Here is a 17,625-nt window from a genome sequence, read left to right as displayed (position 1 = left end):
TCACTTTTTCCAGTACTTTTTTTGCAATTAAAATCAAACCACTAATGACAGAATCTTTACCTACCTTTGTGTTATAAGCTAGAATTGTATATACAACAAGTTTTCTACAATTATTTCCTGCCTTTTAATTTAAAACCGGAATGAAAAAGAGATTTATGTATTTGCAGAGAACAAAACTTTTAACTTTTAAAAGAGATTTTTTTTATCGCACTTTGTTCCACTTTTTGGGATTTCACAAAAAAATTATAATTTTTGTCCTTGTAACATCAGTCTCCTATATGCCAAACATTGTATAATATATTATGTCCATAACAAATAAACTTGTGTAATAGTTAGGATAACACTAGTTTGTCAAAATAGGAAATGGGATAATACATATACTAGAAGCTAATTGCAAAATTTTCATTTCACTACATTAGAACTTGAGATAAAATATACAAGTAAACATGGTTTTCCTCCAAACCTCTTTATGAAAGATTTACAATCCCCTCTAAAATTAGTTAAAATCACCTCACCTTTTTTCAACACTCTCTATGACACGTCACATGACAGAGAGTCAAATTTTTCATTCATGTCTTTTGCACAGACAATTGCAATTTTTGTCCCATTGACATCAGTCCAAAATCTAAACACAGTCCAACCTGTTATGTCCTGGGTAACAAGTAACAAGTAACAACCACAGCCTAAAGAATACCTCAAATAGTTCTTCAAATGGTAATTTCAATGCTATTAACTTGATGAAGAAGAAGAAGAAGACGAAGCCCTTATTTGGATCTCACTCATACCTACTTCCATACTTCTTTGAACCATATCTTGCAACAAACTTTTAGCAGTTTCTACAGTTTTCTCCGATCCATCAACCCTTGATGCAATATCATGAACAATCTTCTCAAGAACAGATGAACTCAATCTCTTTTCTGAAGAAGACTCCCTAAGTAAATCCAAAAGTGTCCTAGCCTTCTCTTGTGCTTCTTCACTTCCATAAACAGTTAACCTCAACAACCCAGGAATCGCACCTTCATTCAATATAAGTTCCCTGTATTTACTTCTACAGCTTACACACATTGTAAGCAAAGTAGTAACCGCATGTTCTGTGCTTACTAAAGATCCATCTTCAATCGTTTCCACTAATGTTAGAATCCCATCTTGAGTGTTTGTAATTGCGGATTTCCCATCTTCAGATTGTGAGATGATTTGGATTAAAGCTGTGGTTTTTTCAGCGAATTTGGAGGATTTTTTGCATTCTTTTAAGAGGTTGATGAGAGGGGGGATGGCTTTAGCATCTGGGATTAATGGTGGTTGTTGTGAGGTTAAGAGGTTGTGGAGGGCGGTGACTGAGTCGACTCGGCCTTGAACGGTTCCACAGCTGAGGATTTGGATGAGTAGTGGGATGACTCCAGAGTCTATTATGGTCTTTTTGTTTGGTGAGGCTGTTGATAGAGTTAGAATTGAAGCAGTGGCTAGTTCACGTAAGGTGTTGGTGTTTTGGAACTTGAGAAGTTCCACAAGAGGAGGGATAGCACCACATGTCACTATTTGTTCTTTGTTTCTGAAATTCAATGGGGATTTTTCAAGTTTAATACACAAACAAGCAATCTACAGAGTACTGACCATAACATATACAATTCATCAAAAGAGAAGAAGTTGGAATCTAGCATTCAGTGAAAGAGTAAGCTAGATTGTTGTGATTGTTCAGAAAACCATTGCATATTATGAAAACAGGTTTTAGTAAAGGTTGTATTCATCTATTTCTACAGTAATAGCTTGATGAAGCTAGTAATCTTTCATGACCTAATCCACAGGCTACATTCAACGTTATTGATTGAAAGAAAAACCCTAACATTTGAGTACCAGAGAAACCAGAGGAGTTTAGTATTATCCCAATTGTTAGCACTAAAACAGAATTAGCAGACACCAAAACATCACAATCGCTTCAAATTTGAGACCAACACACACCTTCGCAGAACAAAGTGTTGATATCAATTGCAACTTAAGCATACAATAATAAATCGTGAAATTAAAAGAAGAACCTCTCTGACCTGGTTAATTATTTCTAAAACCCTAAAACGAGCAGAAGTTGAGATAACAGAAACAGCTATTGGGAGGCTTGTATGGAGATAAACACACATGTGATGTAGAGATGAAATTCTAACCGTTCGTTTCTGGAGGCGAGATTCAGGAGTGCAAGTAAGGAAACTTCGCGAGCATCGTGGTTTCTGGAGTAGAGCATGAGAACGAGAGGCTGAATAACGCCGGCGGCAGCGAGCTTAGTACGAATCTTGTCGGAGGAATTTCTGTTTCGAATCATGCTCCGAATCTCCCTTGCGGCGTGAATCTTGGTGAGGAGATCACCGTTGATGATCTTACCGGAGATTTCATCGATTAGTGTTTGTTTCTTGTGATGGAATAGCCCTGGCCCATCTTCCTCTCCCATCTCTCTCTCTCCTCTCTCTTCTCTCTATCTTCTTTCTGGTTTCTCTCTGGGAATCGATTCAGCTTCGGACCATGGGATTTTTACTCCACGGCTATCCTGGTCACCACTACTTTCATATATTCTTACTTTCCCTAATTTAATAATTCTTACAATATAACTTTCTAACTAAAAAAATAACATACTTTTGTAATCTTAATAAATTTTATTATATAAGTTTTTTAACCTTATAATATAATAAAATTATTATTTAGATCGTTTTACATTAAATTTATATTACACTATTTTTTATATTTTTAGTTTCCATAGGATTGATAGAAATTAAACATGCCGCATAAAATTTACATGAAACATGTAACGATTTGGAGTGTTACGTTTTATTTTATTCTATAAATCATTTATTCGTTTTAGTAGTTTCATATAGATGAGAATCAATTACACTAATTAAGTTTAAATTAACTTAAATTAGTAGATTATGAGTAGTTAAATGATGACATTGTATGTAATTATACAATGGAGTTGTTGATTTTTTGAAAGGATGGGGAAAGCTTGAATGACAATAAAAACTATATTGTTAAGATGAGTATATAGTAGATCGAGTTGGTGGCCATAGTTTCATTTGGTTTATGAGAGCTTCATTGCTCATTATAGATGACTTTTGATGTGAATTTCATTTCTCATCATTTATGAGATCCATATTGCTCGTTATAGATGATGTTCGATGAGAGCTTTATTGCACATAGTAGATGACTTTCAATGGATCGCTTAATTGCTTATTCGATGAAACAATGGTAATGTATAAACCCAATGTTACTCGTTACACATTTTAAACTTTGGCTAAAAAGATATTAATAGACCGTTCATCTTTGAAAGATATGGTATTGGGTATTCATGTTAAAATTACCTTTGATTATGAATGATATGTTTCCTTGTGTAAAATTATTTTTAATATAATAATTTGTTTCTAAAAGTTTGATTATTTTAGGACTTTTATTTTTCAATAGGGTTATTGACATAAAAGCACATCAAAATTCGGCATTTGGTTTTAAATGACCATTTAACTTTTTCTTGGACCTATAATACAATTAAACTCAAATTTTACCTCTCTAAAGTACCATTTTGCTAAAAATTACCTGGTTTTCCAATTAAATTGCTCAGTCATACATTGACTTCTAATAGTCAAACATTTCTGAAGCCAATGGAATTAAATCCACCGCCAATTGTTGAATTGATCGATGCTGTTATGATCTCTGCGGAAAGGATTCAATCTAGCGAACTTATTGGAGATTGGTTCCCAATTATTGGTACATCTGGTAACAGTCAAAACCTAATTTAGCGACACAAATACAACTCCAATTTACCTCTTGTGAAGAGAAGAATGAAACATCAACCAATGACGGGGAGTTCTTTTAAGGATAGTTATTTACTAGTGAAATACGGTGGGATTACGAATTTGTATTAGGATGTTCACACGATGGAAGGGACGTTACCTAAAGTTGATCTGGACAGGGGAGAAGATGGTGGAGAGTGTAGTTTCTTTAAGTCGAAAGGGTGTTGGGAGAATTTTTGACATGCTATATTGGAGGTGCATCATCTAGTTTACATTATTGGTTGGTTAATTTACGATAAGGTGATGTTGATTAGAGAGCTAAATGTATCACTGCCAAATGCTGGAGATTTGACTCTTGGTGAGTTGTTGAAGTATAAATCATAAGAAGACATGAGGATGATAATCATTCAAGATGGGGCATACCAACACATCAACGTTTTGATTAGAAGGAAGTGGATGGTGGAATCAACGAAAGAAGTGTTTACCATGTTTCTCGATATAGATGTTGACAATAACACCACAGTAGATGATCTTAAGTTGGAATTATTCCTAAACTCTCATAATATTGAAGCAAATTCCACTACGACAAAGGCCAATAACTATAATGAGTGGGAGGTTTTCTTGAATGTTAACAATCTTAAAGCAAATCCAGGTTTAGCAAGCGAGTTTGAAGACTACAATAATGCAGAACAACTGCTTCCGAAAAGGCAGTCGGGAGTCTTCGAGCAACGTGAAATGCCATCCAAATCAAGTGGAGTCGAGTCAAGCCTTCATACAAAACAAATCCCTAAATTTCCAGTCCATGTGAGAACGATAACGAGTAGAGTACATGAATCTAAAAATCGACGGTGTGTGATACATATTCTTTCTTGTACATAAAACCCTAATTCGATGTTGTGATAGGAAGAAGCGTGAGAGAGTTGAGCGTGTTTTTAAGTAATGAATAATGCAGTCAAGATGCAATGCACGAATAAAAATGTATTTTAAACAAACAATTGCCTATCAAAAGTCAATGTAACTGGGAAAACGAATGATTTTTTAGCAAAATGATATTTTAGACATGTAAATTTCGATTTTAAAGGTTTAATGGACCCAAAAAAAATTAAATAGCCATTTAAAACCAAACGCAAAAATTTTGATGTGCAAAATAACCCTTTTCAAAAAGATGTTGATTTATTAAAAGCATTTTTCAAATTGTTATTTCAACTAGAATATACGAAGATGTTTTAGTTCTCTTGTAACTCCAAAATTAATTATCAGGCTTACGTGAAAGAGCTAATTATAAAGCCTAGAGTTACATTGAAATGAATGTAGGCCAACATTCATAAGAAATCTGTTAGTAAAATCTCAGTAGTATCATCCTCAGGACCGAGTGTCATGTTTTAACTCATCAATAAGTATGAGATGTCATGTCTTGGTACGCAATCCGGATTAAATATGGATTCCACTCAGTCCGGTAGCATTGCTTAACGAGCCATTTAGGACTAAGAGTCCGGAATGAACCATTACGAAGTTGTTGATTTTTTTTCAACAACAACATCAACTCAAATAAAAACAAAGATTTTCTAGCGAACTGCTAGAAAATCAAAAGAGTTTATACAAAAAACAAACAAGAAAAAAGAGAACATTAGAGAGGGCAAAGAATCCAAGAATTCCAAACACTCCGGAGTTGGAATCTCGGTTTTTCAGCCAATTAAAAGAATACAAAACAATGGAATCAAACAACAAACTCTTCTTTATATTATCCCTTGCAAAGACTATGGAGGTTCTGAATCTCCAAAGTATCCAAGTAGTTGCTAAAATAATCGCTTTCATCCTTTTACGCCACAAAACAGACCCCTTCATGTCATCTAGCCATGTGAGCCATTCTTTGAGAGACATCGAGACAGGAAGACGAACATCACACCATCTGGCAACAAGACCCAGACATCCTTCGCCAACCGACAACCGAACATAGAATGAGCAATGGTCTCTCCTCCATTATCACAAACAAGATTATAGAGTGCAAATCCATCCCTCTTTTAGAGAGATTAAAACGTGTGGGTAATCTATCTAATAAGAGACATCAAACAAATACATTAACTCTTCTCGGAAGTTCTTTGGTCCACCTCGCCAATTTACCAAAAAGTGGGTTTATTTTCATTAAATATAGCTAAAACTATGATTAGTTTAATCAATAACCCTAAACATAAATATTAGTAAACCTTTAATCTTAACTTTTAAATGCATCTAATTTGAAACATTTGACCGGAAAATGCAACTCGTAAATCTTCCTCATGGGTTATTCAAAGTCCATGAAATTGAACATTTTGCATCAACGATACAACAACGGTTCATGAATAGACCAATTCAATTAATTTTAGATGAGTCTTTGAAGCTCAACACTCATGAAGGCAAACCCATGGAGGAGGAGAATATTGTGATCTATTATTGAAGCCGTTGAACGGGATCTTTATATAATTTTGACTATATTGAGAAATAAATTGACACGTAAGCAAACCTAGTCATTTCATTACTTCAATCCTCACAAATGATAAATAAATAAAAAGTGGCTAGTTGAACTATGTTAGAATTAATTTCATATCTCATTTGAAGTTTTACAATTGTCCTTTATCAAAGAAGATATAATTCTTCCTCATTCCTTTGATATGATTAAATAATTTTTTAAGTAATATTTAAAGCTTGAAATACTATTAATAAAGTAAATTAAAAACATTGGGACCCACATGATGTTTACCGGTTGTTGAAATGACACTATTTTATTTTATTTTTATTTTTTTAATTGAATCAAATTATGTATATATCTGTTTGGATTTGTTCCATTGTTGGTTTCATATCTAAAAAGAAGTTTTGTAAATAAAAACAAGGGAAAACATTGTGATTTATAAACCAAAATTAAATTCAAGAATATAGTTTAATATTTAATTATTTATAGATGGCTAGATGCTTTAATAAAGATCAAATAAACAAGTGTTTAGACCCAAATCCACAAGAGGAAAATTGGGAATTTCGTTGGAATTTGGGTTTAGAAGGAAGGAATCATGTATGAGAATCTAAACAAGTGATATAAATCCATTTCAGATAAAGACAAGACATGTATATTTACCTTTTAACAGACAACATGCCAACAAAATCATTATTATATACCTCAAATAATACTAGATTGCATTTTTCTAAAAAAAATTAATCACTATTTTTATATTTAAAGAGCAGACAAAGAAATTACTAAAAAACATTTTGAAACTAAGTGTAAAATTAAGATGGGTCCATTTCTCACCTCAGAGCTTAATTCATTGGATTCTTTTTTCAAGAATAATAGGCTCGTTTTCAAAATTTATCATTCTTTTTTACTTTTTCGACTACTAAGATGCCGACACGTTCCTGTGGATTTATTTATTTCATATTTTTTATTTTGATATTTTGATATTATTTTGTAATGTTCTCTTACATAAAGACAATTTTTATAATTTTATTGTTACATTGGGACCATTACGGTAACTTTATCTTATACAGAGACTATTTCTGTAATTTTGATATTACATAGGAATGTAGGATAGGGACTATTTCTCTAATTAGGCTACTACATAGGGATTTAAGTAACATTCTCTTGCAGAAGAATTGTTACTATAATTTTATCTTACAGTGAACAATTTATGTAAATTCAAATAGAGACCATTAGTCATTAGACAACTTAACAAAAAATATTTCTATAATTTTCCCAAACATATGGACCATTAAATAAAATGTAAATTTTACACAATTATTTTTTTTCTATGATTTTCTCAAACATAAGAACCATTAGATAATTGTTTGCAGCAAAGATTTCAATAACTTATTCAATCATAGGGACCATTATATAATTTTACAGGATCCATTTATGTAATTTTCTCAAACATAAGAACTATTTTTATAATTAAATAATTTTATAGAACAACTTCTATCAAAATTTCAAAGATAAGGACTAATTGACAATTTTATAGAAATATAATAAGACGAAATATGCATGCACTACTTCCTAAATGTGCATGATGAATTATTTTAACCCACGTTTAGGATGAGACACAAAACAATCGACATCGGTATCAAACGAATTCAATACATGCCAAATATAATACAACATATTTTGTCATATCATCATTGAAATAGAAAATACCGAATGAAGGATTATGAATGATGTTTCCGATTATACCCAATACCAATTACAACAGTTGAAATACATTTTTTTCTTGCTATCAAAATTCACTTTACATGCAACAGTAACACCACCAAAAAGGTAATAAAAAAAAAAAACAAGCAAGAAAACATAATAAGCCTCTAGACCCTAAATCCATGAGTCCTATAAAACCTCAAATTTCAAAACAGAAAATAGAAGATCATCCACATCCACCAGACTCATGACCAAAAACCGAATAAACACTTCAACTTCCACCCCCCATCACTCTCTACCTTTTAAAAAATGGTCGCTTTATCAGTTACAAGAGGAATTCATCTTTTTTTTTTTTTTTTTATATGTATATATATATATGATAATGATATATATATTATATCCTCCAACAATAACATAATCTCTTGTATCAAAACTTCCAACCTCCTCTCCCTCCTATATAATAAGATGATTTACACTCAAATCAAATCCCTAATAATCCATCCATTCATACCTTTATGGGTTTTGGGTTTTGATTGTTGAAGTTTGTTACTTTAGTAGTTGTTAGGCCAGTTGATTTGAGTTGGTTGGGGTTGTTGCTGCTGATAGACACTAGCTGCTGCTGCTGCTGCGGGTCCCACCATGTCCACACTACCCGGTCCACCGCCAGCCAGCGGGTGAACCGCACCCGTGGTTACCGGTTGAGGCGGGTGATAAATATTAGCAAAGGCCGCCGTGTGGCCGTGGTTAGGTTGTTGTGTTGGGGTGGTGTATGCCACTTGACCACCTTGAGGAAGATTATAGAAAGAACCCGACATGTCTCGTCCGGGTCCGGGTCCCGCTATCCATACACCTGGACCTTCACTCTACAAACAAAACAAAACATTTTAAAAAAAAAAATTAGAAAAAGTGCATAATAGTTGTATCATACAAGTATATGATGGGAATCGGGGAAAGAATGGAATGGATTGTAAATTTTTGTAATTGAAACTAACCTGTTGACCAGTGATGTAAACATTAGTTTCCTTAAACTGGGAGTGTGAGTGGGAGTGGGACCCACCAAGGTCTTCATTAGAGGTGGAATTGGCAGCAGCTGAACCAGGGTTATAACCAGCAGGGGGTGGTGAAGCATATGGTCCATAGCTTCCCGCCATTCCAATATGTCCCGAGTTATTGCTTCCGGGCTTATACTGTGGAAGCGGGTATTTAGAATTAGAGGCGGCCACTGGTGGTGGTGCTGGATACATGCCGCCACCGCCTTGCTGTGGTTGTTGTGGGAATGTCCCGTTGCTTAAAAACTGATGGATAGCAGCTGGTGGAGGGACATAAAATGGGGAGAAATATGGACCGTATGGGATGTAATTTGGAGGGTAATGGGGTAGATGAACCCCTGCTGGCTGCCGGAAAACAGGTAGTGGTTGTTGAGTGACGGATATGGAGCTTTGCATGACTCCAGCGGTTTGCGTGGCGGCTGTTGGCGTTGGACTGGTGGTGGATAACATTAGTGAGTTCCCAACCTGTTGTTTTGTTTCCATTAATTAGTAAATAGAGACATATAATGAAGTACAATGGCAACCAATTAAAAAACTATCACAAATTGGCAAATTCAATGCATCTTGGTTAATGAATTTGTTGGCATTTGAGAAACAAACCTCTTGAGAAGAGAGAGAAGGTTGTGGAACATTTCCATTGTACTTTGTGGTTGAGTGGAAAGGCGACATGCGTCCATCACTCTCACGATAAAAGTGAGCATAATAGCTTGCTGGATCAAACGGTTGCTGAACCTGAAAGTAATTTTCTCAAATACATCATTTTTTTTAAAATTAATTAATTAACGGATTATAAATAAATAAAGGGTGGTAGGGTCTTACTACAAAGCTTGGGACATGAGAAGCATCGCGTGTCTGAGACTCGGTGTTTTCAAAAGAGGTGACTTGGCTTCCAATCATTGGTGGCATGAACCCAAAACTGAAGTTTGGATTTGGAGATGTATGAACAACTGGGTATTGATGACTTGGAGTAGGAAGTGAAGAAGAAGAAATCTCTTGCTTTGGCTCTCTGTACTCGGGTCCCGCATTCGATGACATGTCACCTTCCATTGGTAAACTCTCGGGTACATTAGATGAAGATGTGGTAGGGCGTTCAAGATGATCCTCCTCTCCATCAGCATTTTCGTTTCTGAACCAAATAAAAAATACATTTATTTCTCAGAAAATGTTGTCTACTCCAATAAGTAACAAATGGATAGAAAAAGAAAATAAACCTGGACTGTATTTGGTCCTCTATAGTTTCATCAGCCTCCTCAGATGCTTCAGAAGTCTTGTCACTCACAGCCACAGCCACAGCCACAGGACCATTTGAGTTTGAGGAGGTTTTATTAAAACCAAAAGTGGCATCAAAACTCCCAAAACAGAAGCCGAGTTTTTCGGCTTCAGGAACATGAAGGTGATTTGGGATAATCACATGTTGTTTATCATCTGAAATGTGGGACTCCTTTAGCTTCTTCTCAACTTCATCCTCCTTTGAATCAAGATTAGCGGAGGATGCAGAAGAAACTGTTGTTGGAGTATGAGCTTCAACTGGAACCACAGCCACAGGCACCTTAATTGACCCTTGACTTTGAGCAATTGGTTTTGGTTTCCATTCCATGCTAGGTCCAACTGTAGGACATCACAAACATGTTCATTATTATTATTATTAAGTTCTACTCTTTCACTTCTAATAAAAGCATTCAGTTAAAAGTCAAGCTATCAGTGTCTTGATATACCTTTTTGAGGTCCAATTGCTTGTTGCATCCTATTATTGTAACTTGATGAAGGCCTGGAAAAGGAGACATGAGAAGATGATCCTGGTCTTGAAGAAGACTCTGAAACCACATTCTTCCCCACTCCCTGAAGCTCACTGGGTCCCACCTTCCCTTGCTCAGAACCAGCTGTCATGTTTAACCATTCATAAATACAATTAATTACATCGAATCACAGAGACATCAAAACAAAATAGTTTCTTTGTCCTCGTGCCTAACAAAAAGGGATTAAATAAATTTTTATTTAAAAAAAATAAAAAGGTTCTCACAAGCAGTTGATTTGATCACAAGAGGGGTCTCTTGAATTTGTTCAGCTGCAGCTACTTTACTCCCAACTTCACGTCTAATAGCTCCCACAGACAACCGTGAATCTTGTGATGGCATCAAAATAGGATCTTTTTCGGACAAATATACCCCTGGTGAAGGCGATGTTGATGCGGATGTGTTCTTGGAAGTCAACATGATCTTACTTGCCTCAACAGGAACAACCTTTGGCACTTGGCCCTCCATCTTACTACTAGAAGTAGATGAAGTCACTTCAGATTGCTTCTTATCACTTTCGACAGATGTATCTTTACTCTTCTGACCCTGAGGAATTGACTGATTTGCCCCTTCCTCTGCACCTTTATTGATTATCCCGTTTTCCTTTGCAGAAAGACCTGTTCTTCCACCACCTGCATCTGGGAACAATATAACCACAGAGTTGTTTAGATTACATTTAGTTTAAAACATAATAAAATGATGAACAAAATCAGATTAAATAAGATGCATTTTAATATGGCGAATTACCATTAGACATGTGGCGAGATGAGTAGTTCCCTCTGCCACCCCTGTTACCCCTTCCCTGCATCCCAGGTTTCCATCTAGACTCTGTAGATTCTTTACTCGGATTCTGAAAAAAGATTGCATTTTAACTTTGTTTGCTACAAAAATCAGGACATGTATTTCAAGATTAACATAAAAATTATCATTGTAACTTTACCTCCTTCTTTCTGTCACGTTTCCTTTTAACTTCATGAAATGGGTCTGTGTAAAATGAGTTAAAAGCTGTTATTATAATTTATATACATATATAATGCATCGCTTGATGTAAAACATAATGTGCTTTGAGTGCAAATTGGAATGCAATAGAAGATCCAAGAACTGAATGAAACATAATCAAAGCACATGATGCCCAAAATATACCACATTACAAAACAAATGTTAAGGGCTAAGATACACTAAGCTTTAATGCATCATAATATTCTTAAAAAAAGGTTGGATAAATGATGTTTACAAAATAGGAAACACCTATGATTATCTTATTGGATCAAGTCATGTCAAGTGTCAACAACATCTAAGACAACTATTATACCAAAGGATTGAAGAATACTACCTTGGTGCAATGAGCCTAAGGCCTAGATTATGGCCAGAAGAACATGTTGACTGATCAAATTGGTTTTATATCAATATGATCAACAGCATAGTCTATTTTCTTGATTGGGGGACTACTGAAGATGTATAAGGGTCATAAAAAAGAATTGCATACAGTGTTTATAAAATGAGAGAAGACACATACTGACATGGCAAGAAAAAAGACAGTGGTTATAAAAGAAAGTTAGGAGGCAATGGTAGATAGCTAAGGCAACAGGGTTAAGATGGTTTGGTCATACTGCCTGTAAAGTGGTTCCTCTCTTTATAATTTCCACTGGATTCCATTCTTTTGGCCCACCCTTCTTTGAATAAAGAGTTTTTTCCATGACAAAAACATGTTCTGCACAATCTAATTACTATAAGTTTCAAAGTTTTAAGCTTAAATTAAAGGAGAAAACAATAACAGTATACATATATCTAGCTCCTATTGCAGTAATCACCGTAAAACTATCTACTATAAAGTGAGAATTTATGTTAAAAACATTGAACTCCCAGCTTGTAAATCAAGGATCACGAAAGGTAGCACCAATCAGCTATACAGAAACACGAAAACAATACATAAAAGATAAAACTTCAAGAACAATTATAACCAATCTAACGAGCACGCTAGGAGTTAGAAGAGAGAATAAGAAGAAGAAAAAAATCCCAAACCAGGCACATAGAACACGCAATTGCAAAGGCAAATCCCTAAAATCAACAAGCACATAAAAACGCACAAATCGAACAAAGAAAAATAGATCCCACCATGAAATTAAGAAAGGGGGAAGAGTACCCTGTAAGAGGAGCTTCTGAGCGGTCTCGTTTGGATCCATGGAACATTCTTTAAGCATTGCATATATCTCATCTTCACTGTGATTACCTGTGATCTCCTTGATGTTCTGGATCGTCTTCCGTACATTGTTTGGAATGGTAACCCTACCCCCACTCATCTTTTTCTTCTTGGCACACAAATAACAATAATGACTCTCTAATGTTTATGTATCTGTGTATAGAGACAATTTCTGCATATGTATCTCTGTGTGCCGAAAGAATTAGGGAGAGAAAAAAGATAGCATACAAAAGGGGTTGAATCCTTTGATATGAAATTAGATTGATTGTGAATAAGATGGATGAAGAATAATGGGGAAAGACTTTGGCAAGGGTTTTTGGATTGATCGAATTTTGGTTTATTTTAGAGAGAGAAAGAGAAACGGAGGGGAAACAAGACACCGAAACGGAAGTCTGGGTGTGTTGGAGTGTAATGTTTTCTTGTTTCTTTTTAGAGAAAAAACTACAGTTTTGGTCCCTTAACTATTTTTTTAACCTACAAGTTTACTTTATTAAAAAATTTCTTACAATTTTAGTCCACACTTGCTTTTTATGATGGCCTTTTCCATTCAAAATATTCATTTCCATCTCTTTGATTAAGTTGGTTTTTGTTTCGGGAGAATTTCATATATATCCTTTCTAAACATTAAAATATCATATTTACCCAACTTAATTTCTAAATATCATATTTACCCTTTATAAAATTTCTAAATATCATATTTACCCTTCATAAAATTTCAAAATATCATATAGGTCATTTTTAAACATCAAAATATCATATATATACCCTTCTTAAATATCAAAATATCGTATATGTACATTTTAAACATCAAAATGTCAATGATAATATCTAAATAACCTCTATCTACAACATTATAATAATCAACAATAACAAAAACTAGACAATCAAAATATATATTCTATATAGAGGGTTGAAGATGAATTTTTTTTGTTTGTCCAGAAGGCGACATTCCAACAATTTAGAAGTTCACATTCCATTATCATAGACGTAAGGATCATATGGTTAATATTTTTAATTATTATAATAATTGTAAGGTATAAAGAATAATTATAAAATATTAAAAACATTATAAAAATGATTTGGGCAAATATGATATTTTGAAGGTTTATTGAAGGGTAAATATGATATTGAGAAATTAAGTTGGGCAAATATGATATTTAGAAATTAAGTTGGGCATATATGAAATTCTCCGTTTTGTTTTAGATGTAAGAATTTGTGTATCATATATGTAGAATACGAGGTGGATTAAACATTTATAATTTGTATTGAGAATATTATTTGTTTTTTAAAGTATGCATGTTATGAAAATAAAATTAGATTTAAAAAAATTGGTTTTTTAATCTTCAAAGATTTTTTTTCCTCAAATATATTTTATCAATAATTGTCTATAAGTTTAAAATGACAATAAAAAAGACAATCACAAATTCATCCATATTCTAGTCAACTTTCGTAATGACTTGTATATCTTTGTAAAACTTCAAATTATATATGTTTCCTTATAAAATTTATAAGCTCTAAGTATATAACCAAATACTTAATTTAATCATAACTTATCTACTTAAAAAATTATAACATTATAGTTAAAGTGATTTTTTATTATTAAAAAACTAGTTGACGTGTAACATTACAATATTATTATTCTCCACAAAATATGGTGAATAAGGAAATTGATTGTAACATCCCGATGTTTAGGTAATTTCAATTTAAACTCTATATATGAAGAAATAATGCATTTATGTCTTTATGCGTGGGAAATAGTGCAAAATGGCCCAAAGTGGCATTTTGGTAATTTTGGGCCGAGACTTAGTATGTTGGATGTATGCAAGGCATACATGTGAAGAGCTTAGTACGTTGGGTGTACATCGCGTACGCGGTGCGTACGTGCGAGGATTTCAATGTAACGCCTCAAAATTCAACCCAATTTTTTCGAGTAAAACTTTAAGTATTTATTGAAATCACAATTGCATGATCTTAAAACATTTATTAGAATATCATTAAAAGTTATCAATACACAAGTTCCTTATTGATGCGATGCAATCGAGCCGTGTCCCTCCTTTAATATAAGAAAACCTGAAACATGTAAACCACAGAGGCACAGATCGTAAGCACAAAGGTTGGTGAGTTTCCTAAAATATCACACACATTACAAATAAACAGTTATGGGTTATCATCAATCATGTGGACTATCAATTGTCCAAGTGGGCTAACAGCACACCCGCTGGGTTATCAGCAACCCTGTAGACTATTAGTAGTCTCAGTAGGCTAACAGCATGTCCGATGGATTATCAGCAACCTTGGAGACTATCAGCAGTCTCAGTGGGCTAACAGCACCCCCGGTGGGTTATCAGCAACCATGGAGACTATCAGCAGTCTTAGTGGGCTAACAGCACGCACGGTGGGTTATCAGCAACCCTGGAGGTTATCAGTTGTCTCAGACACATATAAACAACATAGCACAATAACAACAACTAGCCCTAGTTGGTCATCACAGATACAGATATCCTACCACACAAGTTCATACAAACATGCAAGAGTCACAAGGATATATGACATCCCACATATATAATTTAGTGAGAAGGCATTGGTGCCTTCGGCTCACGAGCACCGAGAAAAGACTCACCTCAATCTAATAAAACAACCACATAAATGTTCGAACTCCTGATCCGGAAAACCTTCGGACTAAATATCATCAGATAAACCACAACCATGCCCTGGCCAAAGACACCCAAAAGCCTACAATGGAATGAAATCCTAAATGGTGCCCAAAGCCCACTATGGGCCCAAATCCAAGAAGGCCCAAAGCTTAACAATGACCCAAAGTCAAAAAAGGACTAGTGAACCAACAAGACCAAAAACCTTAGTAGTCCAATTATGGCCCAAAACCCAAAAGTCAACAAAAGTCAACAACGGTTGACAATCTAAGTATGCCCTGCTTACTCGATCTATGCCCACCATACGCCACCTTTGGGCAGTACGCGCTGCGTACGAGCTGGGTACACCCAATGTACTCCACAACGGCCCAAACTTATCATTAAGGACTTAAATGGTTAATTCATTAAGTCCACTTCTCATATCTGATCCCAAATAACCGTTATTATTAATCCACAAGGCCTAAAATGCTTGAAATGATAACTAATAAGCTCTAGAGTACTCCATACTGACAAAGGTCCAAGCTTTGGGACAAAAGTTCATCAAAAACCCATTTATAGAGATCTAGAAGGAAACTCATCAAGGTATGTACTTCATACCTTTAGAAGATACACCAAATGGAGAAGCTTTTGGATCCAAAAGCTTACAAGAAACCCCTCATTCTTCACTAATCTTCTTATTCAACAAAAGGCCACCAAATTCACAACTAAGCTTCCAAATCTTCACTCACAGAGGATACACCCGATATTAGGGTTTAGAAGGAGTGTATGTTGATTAAGGGAGGCCCAAGGGTGAGTTAATGCCCTTAAACAGGGGTGAACCCTAAAATTTAGGGTTTGGAATCAACCCACGTACACCTCGCGTACTCCTAGTACGTCCAGCGTATCAGGTTCAACTGCATAATCATCTCTTGCCTAGCACACCCAACGTATTATGTTGAAACTAAAAAACCATCCAACTTCGAATGATAATAACTTCTTCGTTTTAATTATGATTTTAATGTTCTTTATATCCACAAAAAAGATATTGAAAAGCCCCACAATAATATCTATATATCTTGGACTGAGAACTCCTCGAACAAAAATCCATTTCTCATGTAAGAAGTTGACCTATGACTTTTCCCACGCTACCCTTCGGTCCAAAATTTTTGGTTGAGTTCCTCAAGCTGTTCGTTTTGATATGGTTTTTGGTAAGGAGTTATTTTGAGGACGAAATTTAATTTAAGTGGGGGAGAGTTGTAACACTCGGTTTCGGATCTACTTCTTTATTTGGGGTTGTGTCCCAATCTTCAGTGGTCACGAGGCTTAGGGCCTTGGGAAAGGAAGAATTTGGCCCTTCTCGGGTGTGGGTGTTATGGTTTAAGTGATTCAGGTGTTCGCTTATGTCTTCAGAGGTTAAGGGTATTATCGTAAATTGATAAATTGGTCTTTTATGGATTTTGGGTTTTGTTCGAGAGGTTTTGAGGTGGATGTGAGTTATAGGAAGTGTAGGGCTTCTCTCCACCTTTCTGTGGATATAAAGAACGTCGAAAACAAATAAGGGGTGCAAAAGTTATGATGATTTGAAGTATAAGGGTTTGGACCGAACCGGGCACGCAGGGCATACCTAATGGGAATGCATGGCGTTCAAGAAAGATTAGTTGTGGGCCAAAGTAGGAATGTTGGGCATTCGTTGGACTGTTCTAGAAGTTTCTTTTTAGGGTCTGACCCCTTTATAATCATCATTATGGACCCAAACCTATTCCATTCTTCAGCCTCCATGTTCTCTAACCGTAATAACGGAACCCTAGCCTCCACATGTGTATTTCTTGAGCTTCATGGTGATTTTTTTTTTGGTGCTTGAAAATAAATAAGGAACTTCCTGAAGAGTCAAATCTTGTCTTAAAGCTTTTGGATCCAAGCTTTATTTAGATAGATCTAGCTTATGGAGGTATAAATTTTCAACCTTGGCAAAATTTTCATGTAGATCTAGCTAGTTGGTTTTGGCTATGGTTTTAGTCCCTTTGTGGTGGTTATTGTGAGTAGAA

General features: G+C 35.0%; 2 protein-coding genes across 3 annotated transcripts; both read right to left on the bottom strand.

Annotated features, from left to right (window-relative positions):
* Positions 1 to 378: 378 nt before the first annotated feature.
* LOC145004458 (U-box domain-containing protein 17-like) lies at positions 379 to 2,535 on the bottom strand. The gene is made up of 2 exons (XM_078963384.1): positions 2,154 to 2,535; positions 379 to 1,549 (listed from the first exon to the last, which is right to left on the bottom strand). The coding sequence occupies exons 1-2, from the start codon at positions 2,432 to 2,434 to the stop codon at positions 730 to 732; spliced, it is 1,101 nt and encodes a 366-aa protein (XP_078819510.1). The 5' UTR covers positions 2,435 to 2,535; the 3' UTR covers positions 379 to 729.
* Positions 2,536 to 7,918: 5,383 nt separating this feature from the next.
* Positions 7,919 to 13,336, bottom strand: LOC145004434 (uncharacterized). 2 transcript variants are annotated; one of them, XM_078963350.1, is made up of 11 exons: positions 12,894 to 13,336; positions 11,691 to 11,734; positions 11,498 to 11,600; positions 10,978 to 11,388; positions 10,673 to 10,837; positions 10,169 to 10,565; positions 9,777 to 10,083; positions 9,558 to 9,689; positions 8,901 to 9,422; positions 8,420 to 8,771; positions 7,919 to 8,207 (listed from the first exon to the last, which is right to left on the bottom strand). In XM_078963350.1, the coding sequence occupies exons 1-10, from the start codon at positions 13,048 to 13,050 to the stop codon at positions 8,460 to 8,462; spliced, it is 2,550 nt and encodes an 849-aa protein (XP_078819476.1). In that variant the 5' UTR covers positions 13,051 to 13,336; the 3' UTR covers positions 7,919 to 8,207; positions 8,420 to 8,459. The 2 variants fall into 2 exon arrangements, with proteins under 2 accessions (XP_078819476.1, XP_078819475.1); XM_078963349.1 differs by having other exon boundaries at positions 7,919 to 8,771.
* Positions 13,337 to 17,625: the final 4,289 nt, after the last annotated feature.

This window comes from Lactuca saligna, chromosome 7 (assembly GCF_052625555.1).
Source record: "Lactuca saligna cultivar CGN05327 chromosome 7, ASM5262555v1, whole genome shotgun sequence".
Lineage (NCBI taxonomy): Eukaryota > Viridiplantae > Streptophyta > Magnoliopsida > Asterales > Asteraceae > Lactuca > Lactuca saligna.
The sequence above is the reverse complement of the archived record's forward strand: the minus strand, read 5'-3'. Positions and strand labels throughout refer to the sequence as shown.